This window comes from Monodon monoceros, unplaced genomic scaffold (genome assembly GCF_005190385.1).
Source record: "Monodon monoceros isolate NGI ecotype Baffin Bay Population unplaced genomic scaffold, NGI_Narwhal_1 Super_Scaffold_6, whole genome shotgun sequence".
Taxonomy (NCBI): domain Eukaryota; kingdom Metazoa; phylum Chordata; class Mammalia; order Artiodactyla; family Monodontidae; genus Monodon; species Monodon monoceros.
This window is the reverse complement of record NW_021703783.1, coordinates 542,270-565,952: the sequence shown is the minus strand read 5'-3', so window position 1 is coordinate 565,952 and position 23,683 is coordinate 542,270. Positions and strand designations below refer to the sequence as shown.

Sequence of the window (23,683 nt, the reverse complement as noted above, 5' to 3'; positions counted from 1 at the left end):
CATGCAGGATCTTAGTGCCCGGACCAGGGATTGAACCCTCCCCCACTGCACTGGAAGTGCGGAGTCTTAACCACTGGACCTCCAGGGAGGTCCCCCAGTACTTGTGTTAAACGTGGCCTAACTGTGAACACAGGTGTTTCATTAGCTGCCCCAGTAGCCATAGCAAACGGGAAGATAAAATTTTTCCATTTAGTCTCCACATGGCACCCGCGGTGCCAGGTCTTCCTTGCTCCCTGTGTGTGGGCTGCACATACACTTTCACGTCTCAGAACTGACACAGAGCCTGCCTTCTCCCTTGTGATCTTCTCAGGCAGCTTGTTTCCTCCGTGGTGCAGGGTCCTGCCAGCTCCACTCGGGCCGCGCTGTCCCTGGGAATGTGGGTCTCACAGTGCAAGCCTGTTCTGTCTGAAGGAAAATAAGCAGTTCTCTGCTGGGGTCCTAAGAGATGCTCACTCTGCGACTGTGGAAAGATAGTTTTGTCTTTTTTTCTCTCTCTTGTGCAAACTATTTTAAGAAATAAAGGGATAATTAGCATTTGGAACTTTTCTCAGACAAGGAGCTCTGACCTGGTTGTGCTCAGAACCTCCAGTTGGTTCCATCTTTTTGTTCCCACATCCTGTTGAAAGGATTAGTGACAACTCAGGAAGAAGTGCCCTGAGCTGAGCTGAGAGATTTACAACGTAGGATCAGTTTGTAGCAGCTGTTGCCACGCACTCTTCCTCTGAGCAGCACACAGGATCACGGCACTCATTTTTCTGAGGGCGGGAGTGCATGGTCTTGCCAGATTCTGAAAGAGTTTTGTGTCCTAGAGAAGATGAAGAACCGCGAAGTACAGAGTATTAACCCTAATTGTTGGCTTACTGAGCCTTTTCGTTTCCAATACCCTTGACCACGCTGCCTTCAAAAAATTTTTCCCTCGAATATCTGACCCTTAAAAGAAAGAGATACAGATTTTTATGAGGCTTATCTATATACAAGGCAAAGGAGTGATCTTGAATTGTAAGTCCGTTAGTATCTCTTGGTAAGGTGGTATGGAGATGACTTAAACTTTTAGCAGAAGTGATGTAATTGGAACTGAGTAGGTTAATAGGGCTGTTGGAAAGGAATCTCAGACATGCAGCTATTGGGACACGGAGGGGCTTTCAGGCAGATCGTGGCTGTTTGTGCTTCCTCGCCTCCTGCCGCGTCCTCGTGGAATGATCTCATGTCATGATCTCATGTCATGGAGTCCACGTTTCATTTTACTGCAGGAAGAACACACCTGGTTGTTTAGGGTACTTGGTGTGCAGTAGAAATCCTAGAAAGCATGTGGCGGATAAAGGGGTTTATTACCAAAGGCAGGTTGTCTTCTTCACACTCTTTGAAACGAAAAAGCACCCCGTTTTATGCTCATATTCTCCTTTGCCACACGACCTGCTTTTCACTGCCAGCTAGAGCTGCTCTTTGTCGGCTCCTCCACCTGAAGGGGTAGCATGGGCTTTGCGGGCGGAGGCCAGGCTGGTCCCAAGGCTCCCACAGGTGCCTGCAAGCAGGGCTCAGGTCATGGTGCTGAGAGCCCTGTGTTTCCAGGTGTAATGCTGCATTTTGATGAGGTAACCACATTCACAGTGTCCGCATTTGAGGTATCAACAGGAAGGAAATAAAGTTTCTTCTCTCTTTGAAAAAGCAAGATGTTTAATTTCTTATTTGCCTAAGGCCCTTTGTTTTTTCTCTATGAGTATTTCTTCTGACTTTTTCTGCAAATATAACTACATAGATTATAAGTTAACATGATACATGCCTCTTGTAAAGATTATATTGACACATAATTCCTTTAGAGCTCTTTGTTTAGTGAGAAAAATATATATATATATTTTTTTGCTGTACACGGGCCTCTCACCGCTGTGTCCTCTCCTGCTGCGGAGCACAGGCTCTGGACGCGCAGGCTCAGCGGCCATGGCTCACTGGCCCAGCCACTCCGCGGCATGTGGGATCTTCCCAGACCGGGGCACGAACCCGTGTCCCCTGCATCGGCAGGCGAGCTCTCAACCACTGCACCACCAGGGAAGCCTGAGAAAAATATTTTTAAATCAAGCATTAGGTGAAATTATATCCAGATTCTTTAATAGTTGAGATATGAAATAACTAACAAACAGCACTTGTTATATACAAGGCACATTTAGGTACTCATCAAAAATTTAAGTTGTCTTAAATGTTTTCTATAGAAAAAAACCCTCAAATTTAGTGTTTCGTAACACACCCACAAGTTTACGTGTAACAGCACATGAAAGTATAGTTACACGTTGGAGTAGCCTCTTTTAAAATTAATTAATTAATTAATCTATCTGGCCACTCAGAGCGGCTTGTGGGATCTTAGTTCCCCGACCAGGGATTGATCCTGGGCCCTTGGCAGTGAAAGCATGGAGTCCTAACCACTGGACCGCCAGGGAATTCCCTGGAGTTAGCCTCCTGTGTTCTGGAGAAGGTTTTTTCAAACCTTTGCATCTTAACCTGAACTATAAATGGATTAGGCCAGGCAGACATTGCCGTTCTTTGCTGTTTGCCATCTAAGTTGTGAACCTTAATTTTGGCTGTGTTGGGTCTTTGTTGCTGTGCACGGGCTTTCTCTAGTTGTGGCGAGCAGGGTCTACTCTTTGTTGCGGTGCGCGGGCTTCTCATTGCGGTGGCTTCTCTTGTTGCGGAGCATGGGCTCTAGGCACGCAGGCTTCAGTAGTTGTGGCTCACGGGTTCTAGAGCGCAGGCTCAGTAGTTGTGGCGCACAGGCTTGGTTGCTATGCGGCACGTGGGATCTTCCGGGACCAGGGCTCAAACCCGTGGCCCCTGTATTGGCAGGCAATTTCTTAACCACTGTGCCACCAGGAAAGGTCCCGCAACCTTCTTAAATATTGATGATCTTTGGGACTTGACGGTATCAGGTCCCAAGAGATGGTGTAATAACATAGTGTTTCCTCAAGGGATCCCTGGGCCCTTCCTGGCACTTTCCACTCCTGCTGCTGTTGAAGATTTGTCAGCTGTCCAGCCACCCACCACCTCCAGCACCCCCCGCCCTCCACACCACCCTCTCTATGTGGTACTCACATGTCTTTGTGTCTGGGGCCGCCTGGGTAGGCCTCAGACCTTCCACAGCTACCTGGAGGACATCATCAGCTACCGCTGGGAGCTGGAGGAAGGGAAGCCTAACCCCCTGAGGGAAGCCAGCTTCCAGGACCTGCCCCTTCGCACCCGTGTGGAAATCCTCCACCGCCTCTGTGACTACCGGCTGGACGCAGACGATGTCTTCGATCTCCTCAAGGTGCGTAGCTGACAGGCACCCTGTCCCTGGAGCAGAAGTTAGAGCAGCCAGCGTTGGGATGCTGTGCTGGTCTTGGGAATCTTGTGGATGCAGCTGTTACCACTGTTGCCAGGGGGATCCAAGCCACACGCTCAGATGACTGCATGTTATTTTATTTTGGTTTAACTTCTACTTTGGTTTGTTCTTCGTTCTGTGTACCGAGTCCCCGCTGACATGGGAACAATCGTAGGTTCCTGTTTGCCCTGTCATCAGTCAGAATTGCAGTTACATTAGTCACTGAGTTTTATTTCCTGAGGTCTGAAATTTGACTTAGAATAATTGAAATATTTATGAAACCTCCCAAGGACTTTAACCCATCCTCACCGCACACCGTGTGCACATTGTAGATGTGTGTGCTGGGTGGGGCTGTGGACGCCTCCCCCCTCCCTCTTATCCTGTCTCAGAGGGAGGGCACGGACGGTCTTCTGCTTTGCCCTCACCGAGAGGTTGGTCAGAAATGATGAACTGCGTCGACGGTGCTCGTGGGCTCAGATGGGCACCATGGTGAAAACCGCAGAGCAGCCCAGCACAGTCTTCGCTGAGGTCTCGGCCTCCACCCCCCGAGGGTTGGCAGTGCAGGTCAGGCTGGGGGAGTGGGGAGCCCCGGGCCGGACTGGCCGGCGGCGACAGAGCGTCATGGGGGACGAGGCTGCCACAGCACCAGACTCTCCTGTTGGAATTGTCATTCCTCTTGTTGGTACACACAGAATACATGTCTAAACCAAGTATGTCACATGTTCATTAAAATCCCTTTGGGTTGCTCTTTTTTTGGCGAGGTAGGGGCGACGGTGGCAATGGGATTCGTGTGAAGTACTTCCGTATCCTGCTCTTAAGGCAGGCACCTTCTCTCCGTCCCGTGTGTCGGGTACCCTGACTGAGAATTACCTAAGATGCTTGAGCATTTTAACATGAGGGATATGTGAGGATAAATTCAGAATCCTCATTTCAGTTGTCTCTTTAGTTTTGTTCGTTGTGAGCCCAAACCTCTTTCCTTGTCCTGCCCAGGGCCTGGATGCAGACAGTCTCCGTGTGGAACCGCTGGGTGAGGACAACTCCGGGGCCCTCTACTGGTATTTCTATGGGACGCGAATGTACAAGGAGGACCCAGTGCAAGGAAAATCCAACGGAGAGCTCTCTCTGAGCAGGTACCTTCCTAAAGGTCAGGGCTGCCATAGCCACTGTTAGAAGAGCGTCGTTAAAATCAAATACATCGGAATTCCGCAGCACAAGTTATTTTTTCTCATGAAGGAATTAGCTGTAGCAGCATGTCTACAAAGAGACGGCAAAGAGTTATTTCACACAAAAGTGAAAAGGAATTAATCTCTAGCCCAGCTCTCAGCGGCCCCACCCCAGAGGCCGTTCTGCCCGCCAGGTTCTCAGCAGCACAAGTGCTCCCCGGGGCCTTTCCCTCCAGCAGAGTGGGTTCTGGAGAATCCCTTCTCCTACTAGAGCTGATGTCCTCAGTGAGGAAGAGGGCTTGTCCCCAGCATCCCAGAGCGATGCTGCATCTTCCCCAGACGTCCCGGTTGCTGGGCCCTTTGCTGTTAGCGAAGCCTGAGGCCTCACTCAGATGTTCATGTGGGAGATGTTGTTTTCCTTGGTTCCACGTTTTAACAATGGAAAATGGGAGGTCACCCTGCTCTTTCCCTGTAACTGCTGCCTTTGTTCCTTTTTATAACCTCATGGCCAGAAAAGCTAATCACTAGCTTAAAGCCAGTTTTTTGTTTTGTTTTGTTTTTTGTTTTGTTTTGCGGTACGCGGGCCTCTCAGTGTTGTGGCCTCTCCCGTTGCGGGGCACAGGCTCCGGACGCGCAGGCTCAGCGGCCATGGCTCACGGGCCCAGCCGCTCCGCGGCACGTGGGATATTCCCGGACCAGGGCACGAACCCGTGTCACCTGCGTCGGCAGGCGGACTCTCAACCCCTGCGCCACCAGGGCAGCCCCATGATCACTAGCTTATAAATCATGTGTAACGCATCAGTCCTATGACAGAACATTTCTATTTAACGTACTATTTCTTAGGGAAACTGAAGGACAAAAAAATGTCTCAAGTGTTCCTGGGAAAACAGGGAAAAGAAGAGGAAGACCCCCAAAACGGAAAAAACTGCAGGAGGAAACTCTAGTGAGGTGAGTAAATCTTGTTAGTCTGTGTAGGTCCCTAACGCGAACCCTTACGCTGGAGGGACTCGCCTCCATCCTGCTTTCTGTGCCTCCGGGGGGACATGGGCCCTGCGTCACAGTCCTCGGGGGCCTCCTGCCTGGCCCCTCGCTTTCACTGGACAGTGGGGACTCTGACAGTGAACGTGACAGTGGACGGCACCGAGAACCGAGCCCGCCTGCAGGAAATGCCCTGAAAATCCCATCCCTACACCACACGTTTCTTCACAGGAGTGTGGAGAGAGTTAATACTGTGTATGAGTTTAGGAGTTAATTCTTTCTTGGTAAGGAGATTTTAGTAGTAAACATGCTTTGTTCTTTGTAGAATACAATTTCTTACAATAAAGAAAAGGTAAGACTTTAAACATTTTTATAGTGTTTATTTTATATTTAATTTTAGCAAAGAAAAAGATTCTCTTACGATTGGGAAATTGTATTATTACTATTTTTTGGCCGCACTGCGCGGCATGTGGGATCTTAATTCCCCAACCAGGGGGATCGAACTCGCATCCCGTGCAGTGGAAGTGCGGAGTCTTAACCAGTGGACCACCAGGGCAGTCCCAGGAAATTTTATTTTAATATGTCATTGCCTTTTAGGAATTCCCACCATGTGAATCTCAATATAAGAGTTTTCAGAATCTGACCTGTTCTGTGTAGAAATACTTTTTCCTTTTACTTGAGGATCAGATCTGTCATTATTCACTTATGGAAGTTAGGTCATAGTCTTAAAAATTCTAATAACACAGGAGAAGCTGCTTCTTCCTTCGGCGTTTTAGAACTACTTAAGTAACCTAAATGCCTGAAGTGAACCAGATTTCACTGTGCTGCTTATTAACTACTAAGAGATATTTTTAGGAATCAGATGACGAATAAATCAATCAGAATTTGATTTTTTTGTTACAACAGTCAGTGTTACACTTTCCAGAAATTTTGACTACAGATTGCAGCTTTCCTCCCACCAGTATTTGTGAGAAATGTTCTTATAATCATGTTTTATACACAAGACGTCTGTTTCTGGATTTTGTTAGCGATCTACACCTCCTGATACATTCAGAAATCTGTTCTGTACTCTCTCAGTTTCCCTGTGAGTCCCAACAATTAAAGTGCCTTAGTGGTGGGGCTGTAGTCATTTTAAGAAGCATATGTGTGCTTATGCTACCCTCTGCTGGTGATTTTTTTCTTTAGAGTTCTGTATCCAATACAGTATTTAAGTATTTTTAAATTAAATAAAATTTTGTGAAATCTAAAAAGTGAAACTAGTGGATATAATAAAACAGAAACAGACTCATAGAAACAGAACAAACTAGTGGTGACCAGCGGGGAGAGGGACGGGGGAGGGGCAAGATAGGGGATTAAGAGGTACAAACTACTAGGTAAAATAAACTATAGGGATATACTCTACAACACAGGGAATATAGCCAATATTTTATAATAACTATAAGTGGAGTATAATCTTTAAAAATTGTGAATCATTGTGTTGTACATCTAAAACTATACCTCCGTTTTTCAAAGAATGATGAAAAACAAATGTAGACAATAAGATATGTATAAAAGGGGGAGAAAAAGTAAAGAGAAAGGGCAGCCCCTAAAACAAATTATTTTTTAAAAATAATGAATAAAATTTAAAGTTTGGTTCCTCAGTCACACCTGACACACTTCAGCTGAGCCAGGCACTCGTGGCCCGTGGCTGCCTCGTTGGACAGCGACAGTACAGGACGTTTTCTTTCTCCCGGGAGGCTGTTCGGGGCAGTGCTGGGTTAGGTGGTTGAAAAGAGACCAGAAAATCCAGAGAATGTCGTTCATGGTTCAGGGAGACTTAACACTGTCGGGCTGATGAGCACATTTGTATTTTATAATTTAATTCCAACATCCCTGTGAGGTGGGCATTATTAATAGCCCCATTTTACAGGGAAGTTCAGTGACTTTTCTGAGGTCACAGGGTAGGTGGTGGCAAGCCTTGAATAGAGGTGGCCCGGCCTCAGAACCTGTGTTCTTCACCCCAGCCTGCTGTGAGGGCCAATTTAGTACGCCTCACCTGCAGTGCCACCCTCAGTGCAGTCTGGGAGGAAGCCCTTTTCTTGGCATTTACCTGTGGACACTGAACTTCTCCTTTCCTGTGTCCCTGTGTATCTGTCCTTCCTCTCTGTGCCAACACACACTCTTGGTAGTAAGTCATGGGTCTACCTTACAGGGGAGCACAACAATTTTGGACATGTCTTTGTTTTGGTTTTTTGTTTTTTTTTTTTTTTTTTGCGGTACGCGGGCCTCTCACTGTCGTGGCCTGTCCCGTTGCAGAGCACAGGCTCTGGACGCGGAGGCTCAGCGGCCATGGTTCACAGGCCCAGCCGCTCCGCGGCATGTGGGATCTTCCCGGACCTGGGCACGAACCCGTGTCCCCTGTATCGGCAGGCGGACTCTCAACCACTGCGCCACCAGCGAAGCCCCATGTCTTTGTTTTAATTGGTGCCTCTTTTTCCTGTGTTTCAGTGAAAAGCAGGAAGAAAACTCCTTAGCATCTGAGCCGCAGACCGGAAATGGTAATGGCTTGTGTCGGGGTCAGAAGGGATTGCATGAACATGATTGACTCGTGTCCTTTTCCAGAGTCGAGTGCAGAGCGTTACGACTCTTACAGTAACCTCTGATTAGCCTCCTCACCCTTCACACATCGTCTCCCTGTGCCCATCTCTCCCCCTGACGGATAGCTTGAGAGCAGGACCAGGTCTTTTCACTTGGGCCCCCTTACCCAGGCCCAGCAGAATAGACACCCAACGTTGGAATGAATGAGCAGCTTCTCCGAGAGCTTTCTTTTAAGGTATTGGATTGGCCAAAAAGTTTGTTCGGTTAGTGAATACGTTCAATAAAGTTCTTGGTGAAAATGAAAAATCTGTCTTATTTTTACTTAAAACTGAACGAACTTTTTGGCCAACCCAGTAAAATGCTTTACTACATAAGGAAGTGTACTGGGTTCCTACCTAGACTTCGGTTCTGGAATCCAAATTGTATAAATTTGGGGAGAAATAGCAATTTAGTGTATCTCAGTGCAACAAGCGAGACTGCAAAAGCTCAATCAAAACCATTTTTGCAGAAAAGTAAATACATTAAAGCATTTCTAGTATATTAGAATCTATCATGAAGGTTACAATAGTTATATTTGTATTGCCTTTACGTATTCTTATCTCTTAGTTGTAAACAATGATAGTAACAGGAAAATCAGAAGTACACAGCATCAACCTTAAAAGGTAATGGGCCCCCCATTTTTCTGATTACCTGGCTTTGATCATAACCCAGGGTCCAACTGAAACTGAAGATAGAAAGAAACAGGTCTCATGGGATCTGTTTACTGATCCACCCCTTTCTCTTCTAGGGTCCCAGGGGCCAGGCCAAGGCTCCTGGTGGCTCCTGTGCCAGACAGAAGAGGAGTGGAGACAGGTCACCGAGAGTTTCCGGGAGAGGACCTCCCTGCGAGAGCGGCAGCTCTACAAGCTCCTCAGCGAGGACTTCCTGCCCGAGATCTGCAGCATGATTGCCCAGAAGGTGTGCAGACAGGGTCCCTGTCCTCCGTGTGTGGCGTCAGGCTGCTCTGGTAAAGGGTTCCTTCATTAGAGGTTTGAGCACCCTCCACTCCACGCTCTCCTGCAGCTGGTCCAGCCTTCATCTTTCTTCATCTGGGACATTAAAATGGGACCTCGTGCCCCCACTCTCCTTCACTATGGGCCATGTGATTTAATCCTCATGCCTCTACCCCGTCCTCACCACTCTTCACCCTTGGGAGCCAGCTCTCCTCCTCCCCAGCATCCCCTGGGAACCACCCCCTGAGCCCCAGGTGTGTCTCTGCAGAGCACCCTGTGTGTACCTCTCCCTGTACATAGATTGCTGCCTTTTTTTTTTTTTTTTTTCTTTCCTTTTTAAAAAAGATCATCTTCTGGTCTGTCTGCTTCTAACAGCAGGCTCTAAAGGTGCTTTTCTTTGTGGTTCTAGTGCTGGCTGCGCCCTCTGACTGTAGGGCACCGAACCCTGGCTTCGTCCTGCACCCTGCCTGCCCCCGCCTGTTCCAAGGCTCTCAGAAACCCCACTTGAGGACCTTGTGTCTGTGAGCTCTCCCCTGCCTCTCCCAAGCGAGGGTGTACCCCCCCGGTGTGCTTCCCGGCTTCATTTCATTGGGAGTTGTCTAAACAACTCTGGATCAGGAGCCATGTCTTCCCCATCATTGTAACCCCACAGGTGACCTCCTGGAACACCCGTTCTGTGGTGGGTGCCTGGCAGCCACCCAGTTTCCATAAATCTGATGCTTCTGATTCTTAATACTTTTTAATAGAAGACAGAAAAATGTGAGCACTGCCCCTGGCATTTGAGGAGAAAGTGTTTTTAAACTCTTGCTGCAGCACCCCCGGTGGGGGTCACGTGACGGATACATTACTTGATTTGTCGTGACTCCAGTGATATTTGTAACCATTGAGCAGGTTGGTGCTTTGGGGTGAACTGTAGAAAGTCACGGAATTGCATTTTCATGGGTGAGCATCTCCCCATCGACGTCCTTAATCCCGTTGACTATAATTACACTTGGATCTTGTCCTCCACAGTGCACTGTGACCATTTTTCCAGGACTTGAAATACGTAATCTAGTTTTCTTAAAGTAGCTATTAAATAGAGCTGGTTTTATAACTTTACATAACCTTGTATATGACTTTATTGATATGATTAATGACAGCACCTTAAATCATCTGTAAGGCATTTACCTAATCTGCTTAAACTTTCTTTTATAATTCTGTCTTTTTAACTGCAATATTCAACCTCAGACTTTTGAATAGTGTAACTAAGGGAAAAAACTTTTACAGGCATAAAATGGATGGTTTTGATACAGAAAATTTCAGGAGTTGATTCTTTGCAAGACAACAAAAAATTAAAATAAGGTAAACCTTAAATACAAATTTCAAGAACCATGAAATTAGAAGCTGAAAAAAGAAATAATAGATTTGATATTTTGAAAGCTATACAGTGCTGTAAATTTGCAAGCCTTAGTGAAATGCGGTGTTGATCCCCCCCCCCCAAAAAAACCCAGAATCTTATGCAGCCAGAAACCTTAGCAGACCAGTAATTAGGGAAGAAGAGTTTTCACAAAAGCATCCCATCAAAAGCTCCAGAATCATTTAGATTTATTCACAGGTAAAATTTTCTAAACCTTTACGAAAAGATAATTTCCGAACAGTTCAAAAATAAAGAAAGAAGTGGCTTGGTTACTGTGTCCATTGAGATATAGTTATCTTAGTGCCCCATTCCTGATGAATTTAAATACGCTCTTCATTCAGTAATATAAATGTCAAGCCTTTAAAAGTGCACTAACAAGTAAAGACCGTTTCCTCATCAAAAGAATAATAACTCATAACCCATCGGGGTTAAGTGGCATGTGTGGTACGGGAATACTGTCTTGGAAGTCTTGTGTGTGTGACGTAAGAAAAGAGTAAGAGGCAGAATTTTAGAGCGTTTCGTCTGGGGGAATAGAATTGCACTTAACGAAGTCTGTTGCTTAGCGCTCACAGCAGTGCTGGCTCCCGACGTCCTGCGTGGGCATCACCTGGACCGCGCGCTAGACGCCGGATCCCGCCCTGCTCTCGTCCCAGCCTGGCAGGATGGCTGGAGGTAGTTCTGTTGCTCTGTGATTCATTCCTATGCCTGCTAAAGGTTAACAGTTACTGGCCGCCGCAGCAAAACGGGTGCTGCTGTGAATCTGACTGTGCCTGTGCAGAATTGATGAGAGAGAAGAAGGCACAAAGCTGTGAGGACGTGTATCTCTTCACATCTCGAGTAAGGATGCCAGACCTCTGTGTTTCTTGAAGGAAAGTTTAGATGTCAGTCGTCACCAAGATAAATTGAGGTTTGTTGTCGCCTTAGCCAAGTCCCAGCTTAACAGAGCTCTCCTCGAGAATACGCGGTGAACGTAGATATTGCGGGTGGGGGCAGTGGGGTGACCCATTTTAGCACTGCCTTGTCCTGGCACAGAGGCCAGACATCAGAAGCACCCTCGGGGGGGTCTTCATTCAAGAGGCCACCCACGGGAAATGACAACCTGCGAGCTGGGCATCCTGCTGATGTTTTCACAGACCTGTGTGTGTCCGTTGTTCTCGTTACTGAATTCACACAATTAAATATTATGAAACAAAATAAGGGCATAAAATTTTCTATAAAAAGTTTTTATTAAAAACAAAGATGAGTTGCTTCTGAAAGGTTGACTGTCAAATTAGGATAAAATAGTAAAAAATGAAAGGAAAAAAATTCATTACAATCTTATGGTTTCGGTATTTGGATTGCAAGTATCATTAACATCTCACTTGCGATTATAAAAACAAAACTGGAAGGGCAGATAAAGGTATAAGAGGGTAGGAGGGAATCTCCGGGAACCCCCTCAGTGGGCCTGCATCATATGACTAGTGAATGGCAGTACATTTTTATACATTAAGTTAAAACACACACACTGTGTAGATTCTTCCTTTGACAGTGACTGTGTGTACCTACCAGTACCCATCCAAGTTATACTGGCCGAAAGGGATCTGTTCTAGTAATAAACACACCTATGATTTGAGTGTGAAATGGAAATCACATGCCAGTAAAACAGAATAGACACCGTTACAGGCTACAGTGCAGCATGACAAGCGCAGAGCCGCAGGGTCTGGGGGGCTGCGCGTCGTGAGCTTTCCTCTAGGAACCCCCGTAGGTGTGGCGCCGCCCTCTTCTAGCTGCCCGTTTGGATGAGCTTCCTGATAGCTCTGAATTTCAATTTTCTTATTAGTAAAATATGAAGTGCTGTAATTTCCCAGTTTCTGTGGGAAGGACCATTGTCCAGTACCTGGCCTAGTACTTAGCGATGGATTGACACTTGGTCCCTCCATTGTTTATGGCGGCTTGTAACTGGCGAGGAATTTTGATAGAAAACTAAATCCACGTTTCTTACCAAAATAATTGCAAGTCTACAGAGAGGCAAAGCTGTTGGGATAACTCATGGAGGTATGATAGTCCTGTAAACTTTGAAATAATGAAAGAACCAGAAGGTAAGGCCGCTTTGACCACATGAAAGTTAAACTTTTATGGCAAGATTAAAGTCAAGGGGGTGTAGACTAGTGAAAGCGTTTTAGCTAAGGTTACAGACAGTGATAGTCAGGTGTGTTATACATATCAGGTCTTTAACGGATAAGTTGATAAGTCACATAGAAGATGGTTGTGAGGACAGGGAAACCGCAGCGCTGTCCGGCCCCAGCACCTGCCTCACTCGGCAGAGGTGGAGGTGGCCCCCTGGCCCCTTTGCTGTTGGTCCCCTGAGAGAGCTCGTGGCCCGAGGGCTCTTCCCCTGGGCCTGAACTTCCGAAGGAGTCGCTCATAGGCACATTTGAGGAGCTGCTGCAGTAGCTTTTGGGGTAAAGGGGGCCTTGCCCCCCTTTGACGGTTGGGATTTTACCTCTACTGAAGCTGCTCATTCTCATAATGGGAAAGCTCCCCAGACCCCATCTCAGCAGATCTCCTGCCGCTCTGTGGCTCGTTTGGTTGCATAGACCACCACTTAGTGGCAGGAGCGCCGCTGAGCTTTTTCCATCCTTCGCCGCTTTACCTCGCTGATGCCACAGGTCTCAAGCTTTTCAGTTAAGTGGTGCCAGACCACACGTACATGATGCTGATGTGACGCCGCAGAGCGTACTCGCCTCACCTGCACAGCCCTTGCTTACCATTTCTCAATACGAGGTTATGATGGTGAGGCTTTGGGGCTCAGTCCACAGAAATTCCAAAACTGACGTTGGCCTTTGAAGTTCCGTGTAACGGCCGCTGCCAAGCCTCTCACATCATCTGGGGGTCTAACACCCCCAGGAAGCTCTGCGATCGCTCGTGGCTGAGCCTGTTGTCTCTCGTCCTCCTACCTGTTCCAGCCTCACCGGCCACAGAACCGCCTCTAGAGGAGAGCTGCCCTCCTGCTGCTCGGAATCCGCCTTGAGAGCCGCTCCCGGCAGCCCGAGGTGATGAAACTGGCTTTTCCTTGGTAATATGAGACAAAACTTGTTAAAAGTGTTAACACCATTCAGGGAGTTTGACACATGGTATCTCTGAGCTTTTTTGAACGTTTTTAAGTGAATAAGCTGCTTGGGGCCTTGTAGAGCTGAGTTGTCATTTTTGCTGACTGGCCTGGGGTGCCATGGGCCCTTGTTTAGGTAGAGCCTCACCTGGCCCTTCCAGGCCCCTCTCGACTGGTGGCAGGGGCAGCGACAGCAGCAGCTGAGGGTACCCTCACCCATCTTGTCCTCGCTCTCCGTCACTCGTAATGTAGGGGAAGCGTCCACAGCGGACACGGACAGGATTGCAGCCTGGGCGGAGGTCTGACCACCTGCCCGTCAAGTCCACTGAGCAATAGGTGAGTGTGTGAGAGGGAGCAGAGAGAAGGGTTTACAGAAAAAGATTGTTCAGAAAAGATTGTCCCATTTTATTTCGTGTACTCCTTCTATCCCAAGCTCTTTACCTTGATTTCATTTTTAAAACCTCAAGCCTTTATGGAGTATTCTTTTATATAAGATGCATTTCTAGAAAGAGAAGGAGTTGTAAAAATAAGACGTAAGTTGACTGTTGGGCTCCCCTAATCTCCGGGGATGATACTCACATCGTCATTTACTGTAATACTAAGGAGAATGATGCGCTCCGTGACAGACACACATGTAATAGGAACACAAGAGGCACAGATGGAAGGGACTGGGGCCGAGAGTTGGAGCAGCAGAGCTGTGTCGTCTGAGCCCTGCAGGGTGGCTGAGGTCTTGACGGTGGCAGTGCGGGCGGAGGGTCAAGGCAAGCAGAAGTACAGAGGCAGGGTCGTGTGCAGTGCAGTCGGAGAGCGTGTGTGCTGGGTCGTGGCTGGCGTGTAAGATATGTTGTGACTCAGAGTGGCGGTTGGGCTGGAACAGTCAGACTTTGGAGTCCCCTGGCCGTCCCCTGCTTGTTTGTCCATGGGAGGCAGTGGTCGGAGGCTATGTCGTTCGGTCTTTGTTTCAGGAAGACACATCTGGGGTCACACCCCATCAGGAACAACTGCAAGGTGAGCAAGTAGCTGTAGGGTCCCTGCTCTGGGAGCGTGGGCCTAGAGGGGAGGATGGCCTCTGGGGGAAGCGTTTCACTAGAGGATGATAGGAATGAAGGTCGTGTTGCAAGTGAGTAAAAGAGGAGTTATTGGTCAGAGTGGTGTTTGACCTCTTGAGAAGTCTGGCCATGAAAGAAAACAAAGGAATAGTGACAAAGTGCAGAGGAAGCAGCAGTGAGGAGAGCTCTCGGCATTTCAGGCCCCGTTTCCTTAGTTGGAGCAGGACGTCCATGGGCTTCCGGTGCTCCCTGTGCAGTAGGGGCGCTCGCATGTCCTGGAGGGGGACGCGAACTGGGAGGGGCAGGGTAAGAGCTGAGACAGTGTTTGGTGAAGAGGTGCTTTGGGGGGAGCAGTCCCTGGGAGCCACCTCTGTTTGGGAACGTCTGTGACATTGTTCAGCATTACAGTTGTAGGAAGGGACGAAACTGCTGTTTGTATTTACTGAAATGTAAAAGTGGGCAGATGGGGGCGGAATGAGGCCTGAGGGACCTGGACTGCAGGGGGCGGGGATGTTTGATGACAGTGGTTGGATGGGGGAGGGGGGCGCGGGCAGGACTGAGGGGGCACCCCCCACCTCCCCTGCTGCCCAGTTCCCAGACTCGCTTCACTCTTTAATGCCTTGTCTCCTTTTAGCATCCATCCCATTGGCTGTTCAAGCAGTTAGTGGTCAGAGCACGTTTCCCCTGGAGGCTGTGTCTGGCTGGCTTGTGACAGTGTGGACCCTCTGCGGCCTCGCGGCCGTTGATGTGACTGCAAGATTGTGTGTTCAGGGACTTGGCCATTAACCGAGTGCATTCTACCTTGATCCCCGAAAGGGGAGAAGCTCATTTATAAATCTCTGTATTTCCAGTATATTTGGACTTATCCTCTGTGTCTTTTTTTCTTCAGCTCATAAGTATGTCTGTACCAGGAGGTAAACTGAGGCAGTCCTGTTCTGCCTGATTTGCAGGTCTCCCCAGTCCCTCCTTCCCTCGAGGCCCTGGTTGGAGGTGGCCTCAGTCAGGCTGTCCAGCTGTAGTTCTCAACTGGTTTTCTGCCTTATTCCCCTTGATGGGCTCTCGCTGCCTTTGTATCTGGACAGTTAACCACCTCCTTGAAAGTCTTCCCATTTTCTGCTCACTGCCCTGGGCTGAGTCCTAAATGCCCTAGTTTACATCTGGTTGCAGAGTAATCTGAATACAGATAGGCAGGTTCTTCACTGCTGCCAGCAAAAGCCTGGCTTCAAACACTAAAGTTTTAGGTTATTTGCAGCATTGTTTGTTTGTTTATTCTGCTCTTTGGTCTTAGATACAAGTAACCGTGGTATTGAAGAGATTCATGATGTCAGTTACAGTGCTGAACATCCTGGAGAAAGCCTTCAGTGTGGCATGAGTTTTGTGCTTTTGTTTAAACAGCAGAAAATCTTCAGGTCTTTAATGGCTTATAGGCAGGGTTTCTGGTCACCCAGGAGTCCAATCTTAGTGCCTCAGAAAGTCTTTTAATTATGACTCCTGGGGAAATACCAGTGAAGGGACACTGTCTCCCTGACCTCCTGGACTGTTTTTGTCAGGAGACTCTGGGCATGCCATTGCCAGGGAGCTCAGGTCCCATGTGTGCTGGGGGTGGGTGGGGGGCATGGACGGGGAGTCCTGGGCTCAGCTTCAGCCAGATTCTATTTGTAATTGTTGAGAGGATTTCAAAGTGCTGTTTCTAATTAGCTTCTCATTGAAACCCTGTCCTGGTCCCACAGGCCTCTTCTCTGCACAGCATTAAACACAACCCTGCCCCATCTGCAGCTGACCCCTTCTAAAGAAAAAAAGTTGCAATGCAAAACAGTGTAAGATTTTTTTTTTTAACTGCTAGTTTTTTGTTTGGTTTTTGTTGACTCGACTGTATGTACTTGTTCTTTAAACTACTGGAGTTTAAACTATTGAACTGCCACAGGTGTCTTCAGGTCATAAGTCCCATCCACTGCTGAAAAGTAGCACGGAAATTTAAAACAGACTCTTGGTGCACCACGTACATATTTTTTCCCAAATGTGTGTGATGCAATTTATATAAAATGATAATTGTTCAGAATTCACATCAGATGGGAACTGCTGAAATTATAACACGTTATGATGCAGGGAGAAAGGGGCATGAGAAATTGTGAGGCAAAGAGGTATCTCACTAAGCAGAGGTGTTTTTATGCCAGCAGGCAACCCAGGGTGGGGGCAGTCTGGAGAAAGCATTTGGGGACCAGGCAGGGATTGAAACCCCGGAGAAGGGCCACTGCGGGTGGGGGCGGTCAGGACGTTGCAGCACAGATTCTGGACCTTCCTTCTTGCTCCTAGGCACTCTGGGGGCTTTGAGTTTTGTTGTTGTCGAGTTCTCCAAATCACAGACTTTTTTTTTTTTTTAAGATGTAATTGACTTATAACATTAGTTTTAGGTGTACAACATAATGATCTGATATTTGTACACACTGCAAAATGATCCCCAGTAGGTCTAGTTAGCATGTATCACCTCACACAGTTACAGATTTGTTCTTATGATGAGAACCTTTAAAATCTACTCTCTTACTAGCTTTTGCATACACAGTACAGTATTATTAACTACGGTCACCTGTTTATAACTGGAAGTTTGTACCTTTTGACCACCTTCGTTTTTTTAAATAGATCTTTATTGGAGTATAATTGCTTCACAATACTGTGTTAGTTTCTGTTGTACACCAAAGCGAATCAGCCACATGCATACATTTGTCCCCATATCCCCTCCCTCTGGAGCCTCCCTCCCACCCTCCTTAACTCACCTCTCTAGGTAATTGCAAAGCACCGAGGTGGTCTCCCTGTGCTGTGCGGCTGCTTCCTACTAGCTAACTGTTTTACATTTGGTAGTGCATCTATGTCGATGCTACTCTTACTTTGCCCCAGCTTCTCCCTCCCACCCCGTGTCCTCACGTCCATTCTCTACGTCTACCTCTTTATTCCTGCCCTGCAACTAGGTTCATCAGTACCTTTTTTTTTTTTTTTTAGATTCCATATATATGTGTTAGCATACAGTATTTGTTTTTCTCTTTCTGACTTACTTCACTCTGTATGACAGACTCTAGGTCCATTCACCTCACTACAAATAACTTGATTTTGTTTCTTTTTATGGCTGAGTAATATTCCATTGTATATTTGTGCCCCATCTTCTTTATCCATTCACCTGTCGATGGACATTTAGGTTGCTTCCATGTCCTGGCTGTTGTAAATAGAGCTGTAATGAACATTGTGGTACATGACTGTTTTTTTGTTTGTTTGTTTGTTTTTGTTTGTTTTTGTTTTGTGGTACGCGGGCCTCTCACTGTTGTGGCCTCTCCCGTTGTGGAGCACAGGCTCCGGACGCACAGGCTCAGCAGCCATGGCTCACGGGCCCAGCCGCTCTGTGGCACGTGGGATCTTCTCGGACCAGGGCACGAACCCGTGTCCCCTGCATCGGCAGGCGGACTCTCAACCACTGCGCCACCAGGGAAGCCCTATGACTGTTTTTGAATTATGGTTTTCTCAGGGTATATGTCCAGTAGTGGGATTGCTGGGTTATATGGTAGTTCTATTTTTAGTTTTTTAAGGAACCTCCATACTGTTTTCCATAGTGGTTATCAACTTACATTCCCACCAACAGTGCAGGAGGGTTCCCTTTTCACCACACCCTTTCCAGCATTTACTGTTTCTAGATATTTTGATAATGGCAATTCTGACCCAGAGTGAGGAGATAACCTCATTGTAGTTTTGATTTACGTTTCTCTAATAATTAGTGATGTTGTGCATCTTTTCATGTGCCTTTTGGCCATCTGTCGTCCTTGGAGAAATGTCTATTTAGATCTTCCGCACATTTTTTAATTGGATTGTTTGTTTTTTTGATATTGAGCTCCATGAGCTGTTTGTATATTTTGGAGATTAATCCTTTGTCCGTTGTTTCATTTGCAAATATTTTCTCCCATTCTGAGGGTTGTCTTTTCGTCTTGTTTGTGGTTTACTTTGCTGTGCAAAAGCTTTTAAGTCCCATTTGTTTATTTTTGTTTTTATTTCCATTACTCTAGGAGGTGGGTCGAAAAAGATCTTGCTGTGGTTTATGTCAAAGAGTGTTTTTCCTATGTTTCCCTCTAAGAGTTTGATAGTGTCTGGTCTTACATTTGGGTCTTTAATCCGTTTGGTGTGAGTTCATTAGATTCCACATACAGGTGAGGTCATACAGTATTTGTCTGTCTCTGACTTATTTCACTTAACAGAATGCCCTCAAGTCATCCATGTTGTCACAAATGGCAGCATTTCCTTCTTTTTGTGACTGAGTAATATTCCACTGTATATACACCACCTCTTCTTCATCCATGGACACTTAGGTTGTGTCCCTGTCTTGGCTGTTGTGAATAATGCTGCAATGAACAAAGAAGTCCATATACATTTTCAAATTAGTGCTTTTACTTTCTTTGGAAAGATACGCAGGAGTGGAATTACTGGGTCATATGATAATTCTGTTTTTTATTTCTTGAGGAACCTCCATACTCTTTTCCATAGTGGCCGCACCAATTTACATTCCCACCAACTGTGCACAAGTGTTCCCTTTTCTCCACACCCTCACCAACACTTACCATCTCCTGTCATTTTGATGATGGCCATCATGGCCATTCTACCAGGTGTGAGGTTTTAATTTGCATTTCTCTAATGATTAATGATGTTGAGCATCTTTTCACGTGTCTGTTGGCCATCTGTATGTCCTCCTTGGAAAAGTGTTCAGATCCTCTGCCCATTTTTTCACAGGATTGTTTGTTAGCTGTTGTTATAACAGTTTGCTTTTTTAAGATGCCGTAATTTCAAGTTATTCAATTATTACATCTTATGTGCTTAGTATAAATATTAATGTATTTAAAAAAGAACTAACTAGACAACAAATTGTATGATCCCATTTATGTGAAATGTCCAAAATAAGTAAATCCATAGAAAGAATAGCTTGGTGGTCTCCAGGGCCTGGGGAGTGGGGGATGCAGAGTGACTGCTTATTGGGTGCGGAGCTTTCTTTCAGGTGGTGAAATGTTCTGTGACTTAACACAGATGGTGGTCGCACACGTTGTGAATATACTGAATGCCCCTTTAAGGTTATGCACCTTAAAGTTGTTCATTTCCTGTGAATTTCACTCCAATATCTTTACATGTATTTCTGAATGATGCAGAATCTCTGATTTAGCAGCAGTCCTTGGCATTTATAATCTTCTAAGTTTTAAAATTCTTGCTTCAATATATAAAAGATAACTAATAAGAACCTACTGTATAGCACAGGGAACTCTATTTGGTGCTCTGTAATGATCTATATGGGAATGGAGTCTAGAAGAGAGTGGACATGTGTATGGCTGATTCACTTTGCTGTACGGTAGAAACTAATACAACATTGTAAACCAACTATACTCCAATAAAAAAATTAATTAAAAAAATTCCTGCTGCATTGTTATCGAAATATCTTAAGCTATTTAAAATCAATTTTAATATCTCACCATAAAATCTGTACGTGATAGTAACCTTTTGGTACTTTAACCTTTGAATTTTAGACTTTTTTTGTTTTTTTTTTTTGCGGTACGCGGGCCTCTCACTGTTGTGGCCTCTCCCGTTGCGGAGCACAGGCTCCAGACGCGCAGGCTCAGCGGCCATGGCTCACGCGCCCAGCTGCTCTGCGGCATGTGGGATCTTCCCGGACCGGGGCACGAACCCGCGTCCCCTGTATCGGCAGGCGGACTCTCAACCACTGCGCCACCAGGGAAGCCCTGAATTTTAGACTTTTAATAGGGATCACATGGTAGTGGGGGTAAGAAGTTAATAAAAATTGGGTCGTTTTAGAGCAGGTAATACTAGGTGATTTCCCCAGCTTATTTGGGAAGGGGCTGTTCTGTGTCTGAAAGAATTTACACGCTCTTACAGAAAACTCTCGTAAAAAGTGCAGGAGACGCGGTAACAGTTTCCCTACTTACAGTTTCATGTGTTTGCTTCAGGCCCTTTCTCTGTGCGTTTATTACAAACCTGGGATCACACTGACTGTTGTCTTGTGACATGTGTTTTTCATTTAACATCAAGGTGCCTTTTCATATTTCATTAAATATTCCTCAGAAAAAACAATTTTTAATGATTGCATCGTGATTATGTAATTTTACCTATTTGTAAACATTTAGGATATTTACAGTTTTTCACTGTTTTAAATAATGTTGACTTTAACGTACTCAGAAATATTTTGCCTCGCTGTCTCACTTGTAAGATAAAGTCACAGCAGTGCAATTACTCTGTTCAGGGTTCCTGATACGTGTGTCCATCTTGTCCTCCAGAAGATCTTTGTCCCCAGCTCACTGAGGGAGTCCATGTTACCATGTCTTAGCAGACGTGTTACGTGTTTCATCTTGTACAATTTTGTAAGTGAAAAGGCTGTTTTGCTTTTCCTCATGATCATGGATGTGTTTTACCTACTTCTGTGAATTTTGTATTCATGTTTCATTTTCTTGGTGGGGGCTACTGTTAACTGCTTTGTAAGACATCTTCCCATATTAAGAATAGTACATCGTTGTATTTGTTGAAAAAATTGTGTAGATATTCTTAGGATGTGCGTAATTACCTACTTTTCCCTTTTCCCCTCCTTCCATTGTCTTCACGCGTGAGTGCCTCTCTTGTGTGTTGACCAGGTGACTCTGGTGAGCAGCCCTGGGGCTGCGTGTCCTCAGTCCGCACTAAGGTGCAGATCCTCTCTGGTATGTCTCTGTCCTGGCTGAAGGGAGAGCATTTCTCATGTTGTCCTTTGTTAGGCAGGGGCAGGACACACACATTGCTGTCATCATTGTATGCAGTAAATAACTAGTGGTTATTATATGTGCTTGTTTTTTTCTGCTTTTTCATTGGGTCTGATGCATAGAAAGCAGTGCCCTTTTCTTTGAATGAAATAATTCGTTTGGCGAGGCTTGTGTTCCTCTATGCCCTGCCTTTCTGCCACCCTATCAGTTGACATCTTAGGGGCGTCTGCTTGGAGTCACTGTACAGCTGAAAAGAGTAAAAGCGCGTTCTTCTGGTTTGCTTTGCTTTGTTAACAGTAGCTCCACTGTAACTTCTCAACTAGGTAAAGATGTTGCCCAAAAGTTGGAATAATTAGGGACCTGTGGAGCTGGGGGCAGAGCGACGGAAGGTGCCTCCCCAGCCTCAGGAGGCTTGTCTGTGTGCGACGCCAGCGGCAGCCCAGTGTGACAAAGGACATCTAGCTCGTGTGCACTGCCCACTCTGGTTATACGAGAGAGATTTTAGGGAACTTTGTTTAATTCTATTTGGGTGGCTGAGTACAGTGTCATGTGTGCAGTAATAATGGTTAACATTTTTTTCATTTTCATCTCTCTTCTCTTAGTTCATATTTTTACCTTGTCAAGTAGCCACCGTTAAATTTTAAAGTCAGGCTCAGAACTTGAACAGTAAAACTTTTGACTTTCAGAAGGTCTACTATCTAGGGAAGACTGCTTTCCTAATTATGAGTCAAATGACAATCGAAACAAGTTTTAAGGACCATAAAAAAAATAGTAGAAAATTTCAACGAGAGTGGTTCCAGTGTTTAATTATGACTTTGTATAGATGGCAGTCAGCTGTCATTTTTTTCCCCCAACGTTAAGACCACTTGTGTAATTTCCACAGAATACAGATATCTAGCATAGAAGATTCTTATTAGGTCTTCTTCCTACTGAAAAGATCTGTTAAGAAAAAGTCATATTCCTGATTTAGTTTTACCTAACGTGGATAATCAGCATTATCTTTTCTGTAAGGGGAGCTGGCATTTTCCCTTCGTAGACACCTGATTCATTTTTCTGTGTCTGTGCAACTTACAGGTGTTCTCTGTTGCAGGCAACAGTTATTACCTCTTCAATAACAATTTTAAAAAAGAAAACGTTCTACCTTACACATCAGCACAGAAGTCAAGGGAAGAAATTGAAAATAACGATTTCAGTCCTAGTTTGCGTGTTCTGGGCTACAGAATGGCTCAGAACTAGCTGTGTTGGAAATACCCAGAGTAAAACTTCCAGAAATTATGATCGTAATGGTCCTGTTTTCCTCTTCTTTCCTTAAATTTCTTAGGCAATCGCATTCGCACTAACCACCTGAAATCATTATGTATTAATGCTGTTTGGGTTGAAAAACAAGGGGAAAGCTCTCCAGTCTGAGGGAAGCAGTGCATTTCTGTGCCGTCACCTTCATCTCTTTTCTGTATCTTAAGGCAAAACGGTGGCCCTTCCCACCGAACCCTCCATTTTATTTACTGTTTGATTAGTAAAGAAAAGTGCAAAAGTTGGGAGTTTCGAAGTTGTGCACATTATTGAAATTGTGCTAGCTCATCCTTCTCTTAGTTATTTAGATGAAGGTGCCTTTTTTTTTTTTCCCCCCCCGGTGCGCGGGCTTCTCACTGTGGTGGCCTCTCCCGTTGCGGAGCACAGGCTCCGGACGCGCAGGCTCAGCGGCCATGGCTCACGGGCCCAGCCACGCCTAGCTGCTCCGCGGCACGTGGGATCCTCCCGGACTGGGACACGAACCCGTGTCCCCTGCATCGGCAGGCGGACTCTAAACCACTGTGCCACCAGGGAAGCCCGAAGGTGCTTTTTAAGATACCACTTTTATCAAAGATTAAATCTAAGAGTGATGTCGCCTCTCTGCTCTGGTCTGCTCTCCAGATTATCTCCCAAAGACTACAAATTAGATCCGTCATCGGGGCCAAGCCTTCACCTGTTCTGATCCCCATTGTGTGTCTTAATGTGAGTGTGTGTCTGCGTCCGTTCATTGATTGTACAGATGAGAAGATGAACTTGTAGCTGGGGTGTAAGTCACCCAGCTGTCTGGCACTATGTGCTGAATAGAGAACATGGAATCTTTACTCAGAGGCGTGGTCTTGCTTTACTGTGTGTTGACTGAACTTCTTGGCCCCTCGCAGGAGACCCCTGTGCTCGGCAGGATAGAGAAACAGAAACGCAGGGCGGAGGAGGAGGAGCGCCAGATCCTCCTGGCGGTGCAGAAGAAGGAGCAGGAGCAGCTGCTGAAGGAGGAGAGGAAACGGGAGCTGGAGGAAAGGGTCAAGGCCGTGGAAGGTAGGAGG

The 23,683-nt window shown here is 46.1% G+C and overlaps 1 protein-coding gene across 2 annotated transcripts in view; it reads left to right on the top strand.

The window, feature by feature from the left end:
* The window catches only part of LOC114885280 (cat eye syndrome critical region protein 2), a 158,425-nt gene that overhangs the window by 103,105 nt on the left and 31,637 nt on the right, over positions 1-23,683 (top strand). For both annotated transcript variants that reach the window (XR_003791063.1, XM_029204938.1), the window contains exons 3-8: positions 3,109-3,292; positions 4,337-4,476; positions 5,353-5,457; positions 7,975-8,024; positions 8,852-9,021; positions 23,522-23,675. Coding sequence is in view for 1 of the 2 variants with exons in the window: in XM_029204938.1 (XP_029060771.1) it covers positions 3,109-3,292; positions 4,337-4,476; positions 5,353-5,457; positions 7,975-8,024; positions 8,852-9,021; positions 23,522-23,675 (803 nt within the window). In the remaining variant the exon portion in view is untranslated. The remainder of the gene's footprint in view (positions 1-3,108; positions 3,293-4,336; positions 4,477-5,352; positions 5,458-7,974; positions 8,025-8,851; positions 9,022-23,521; positions 23,676-23,683) is intronic.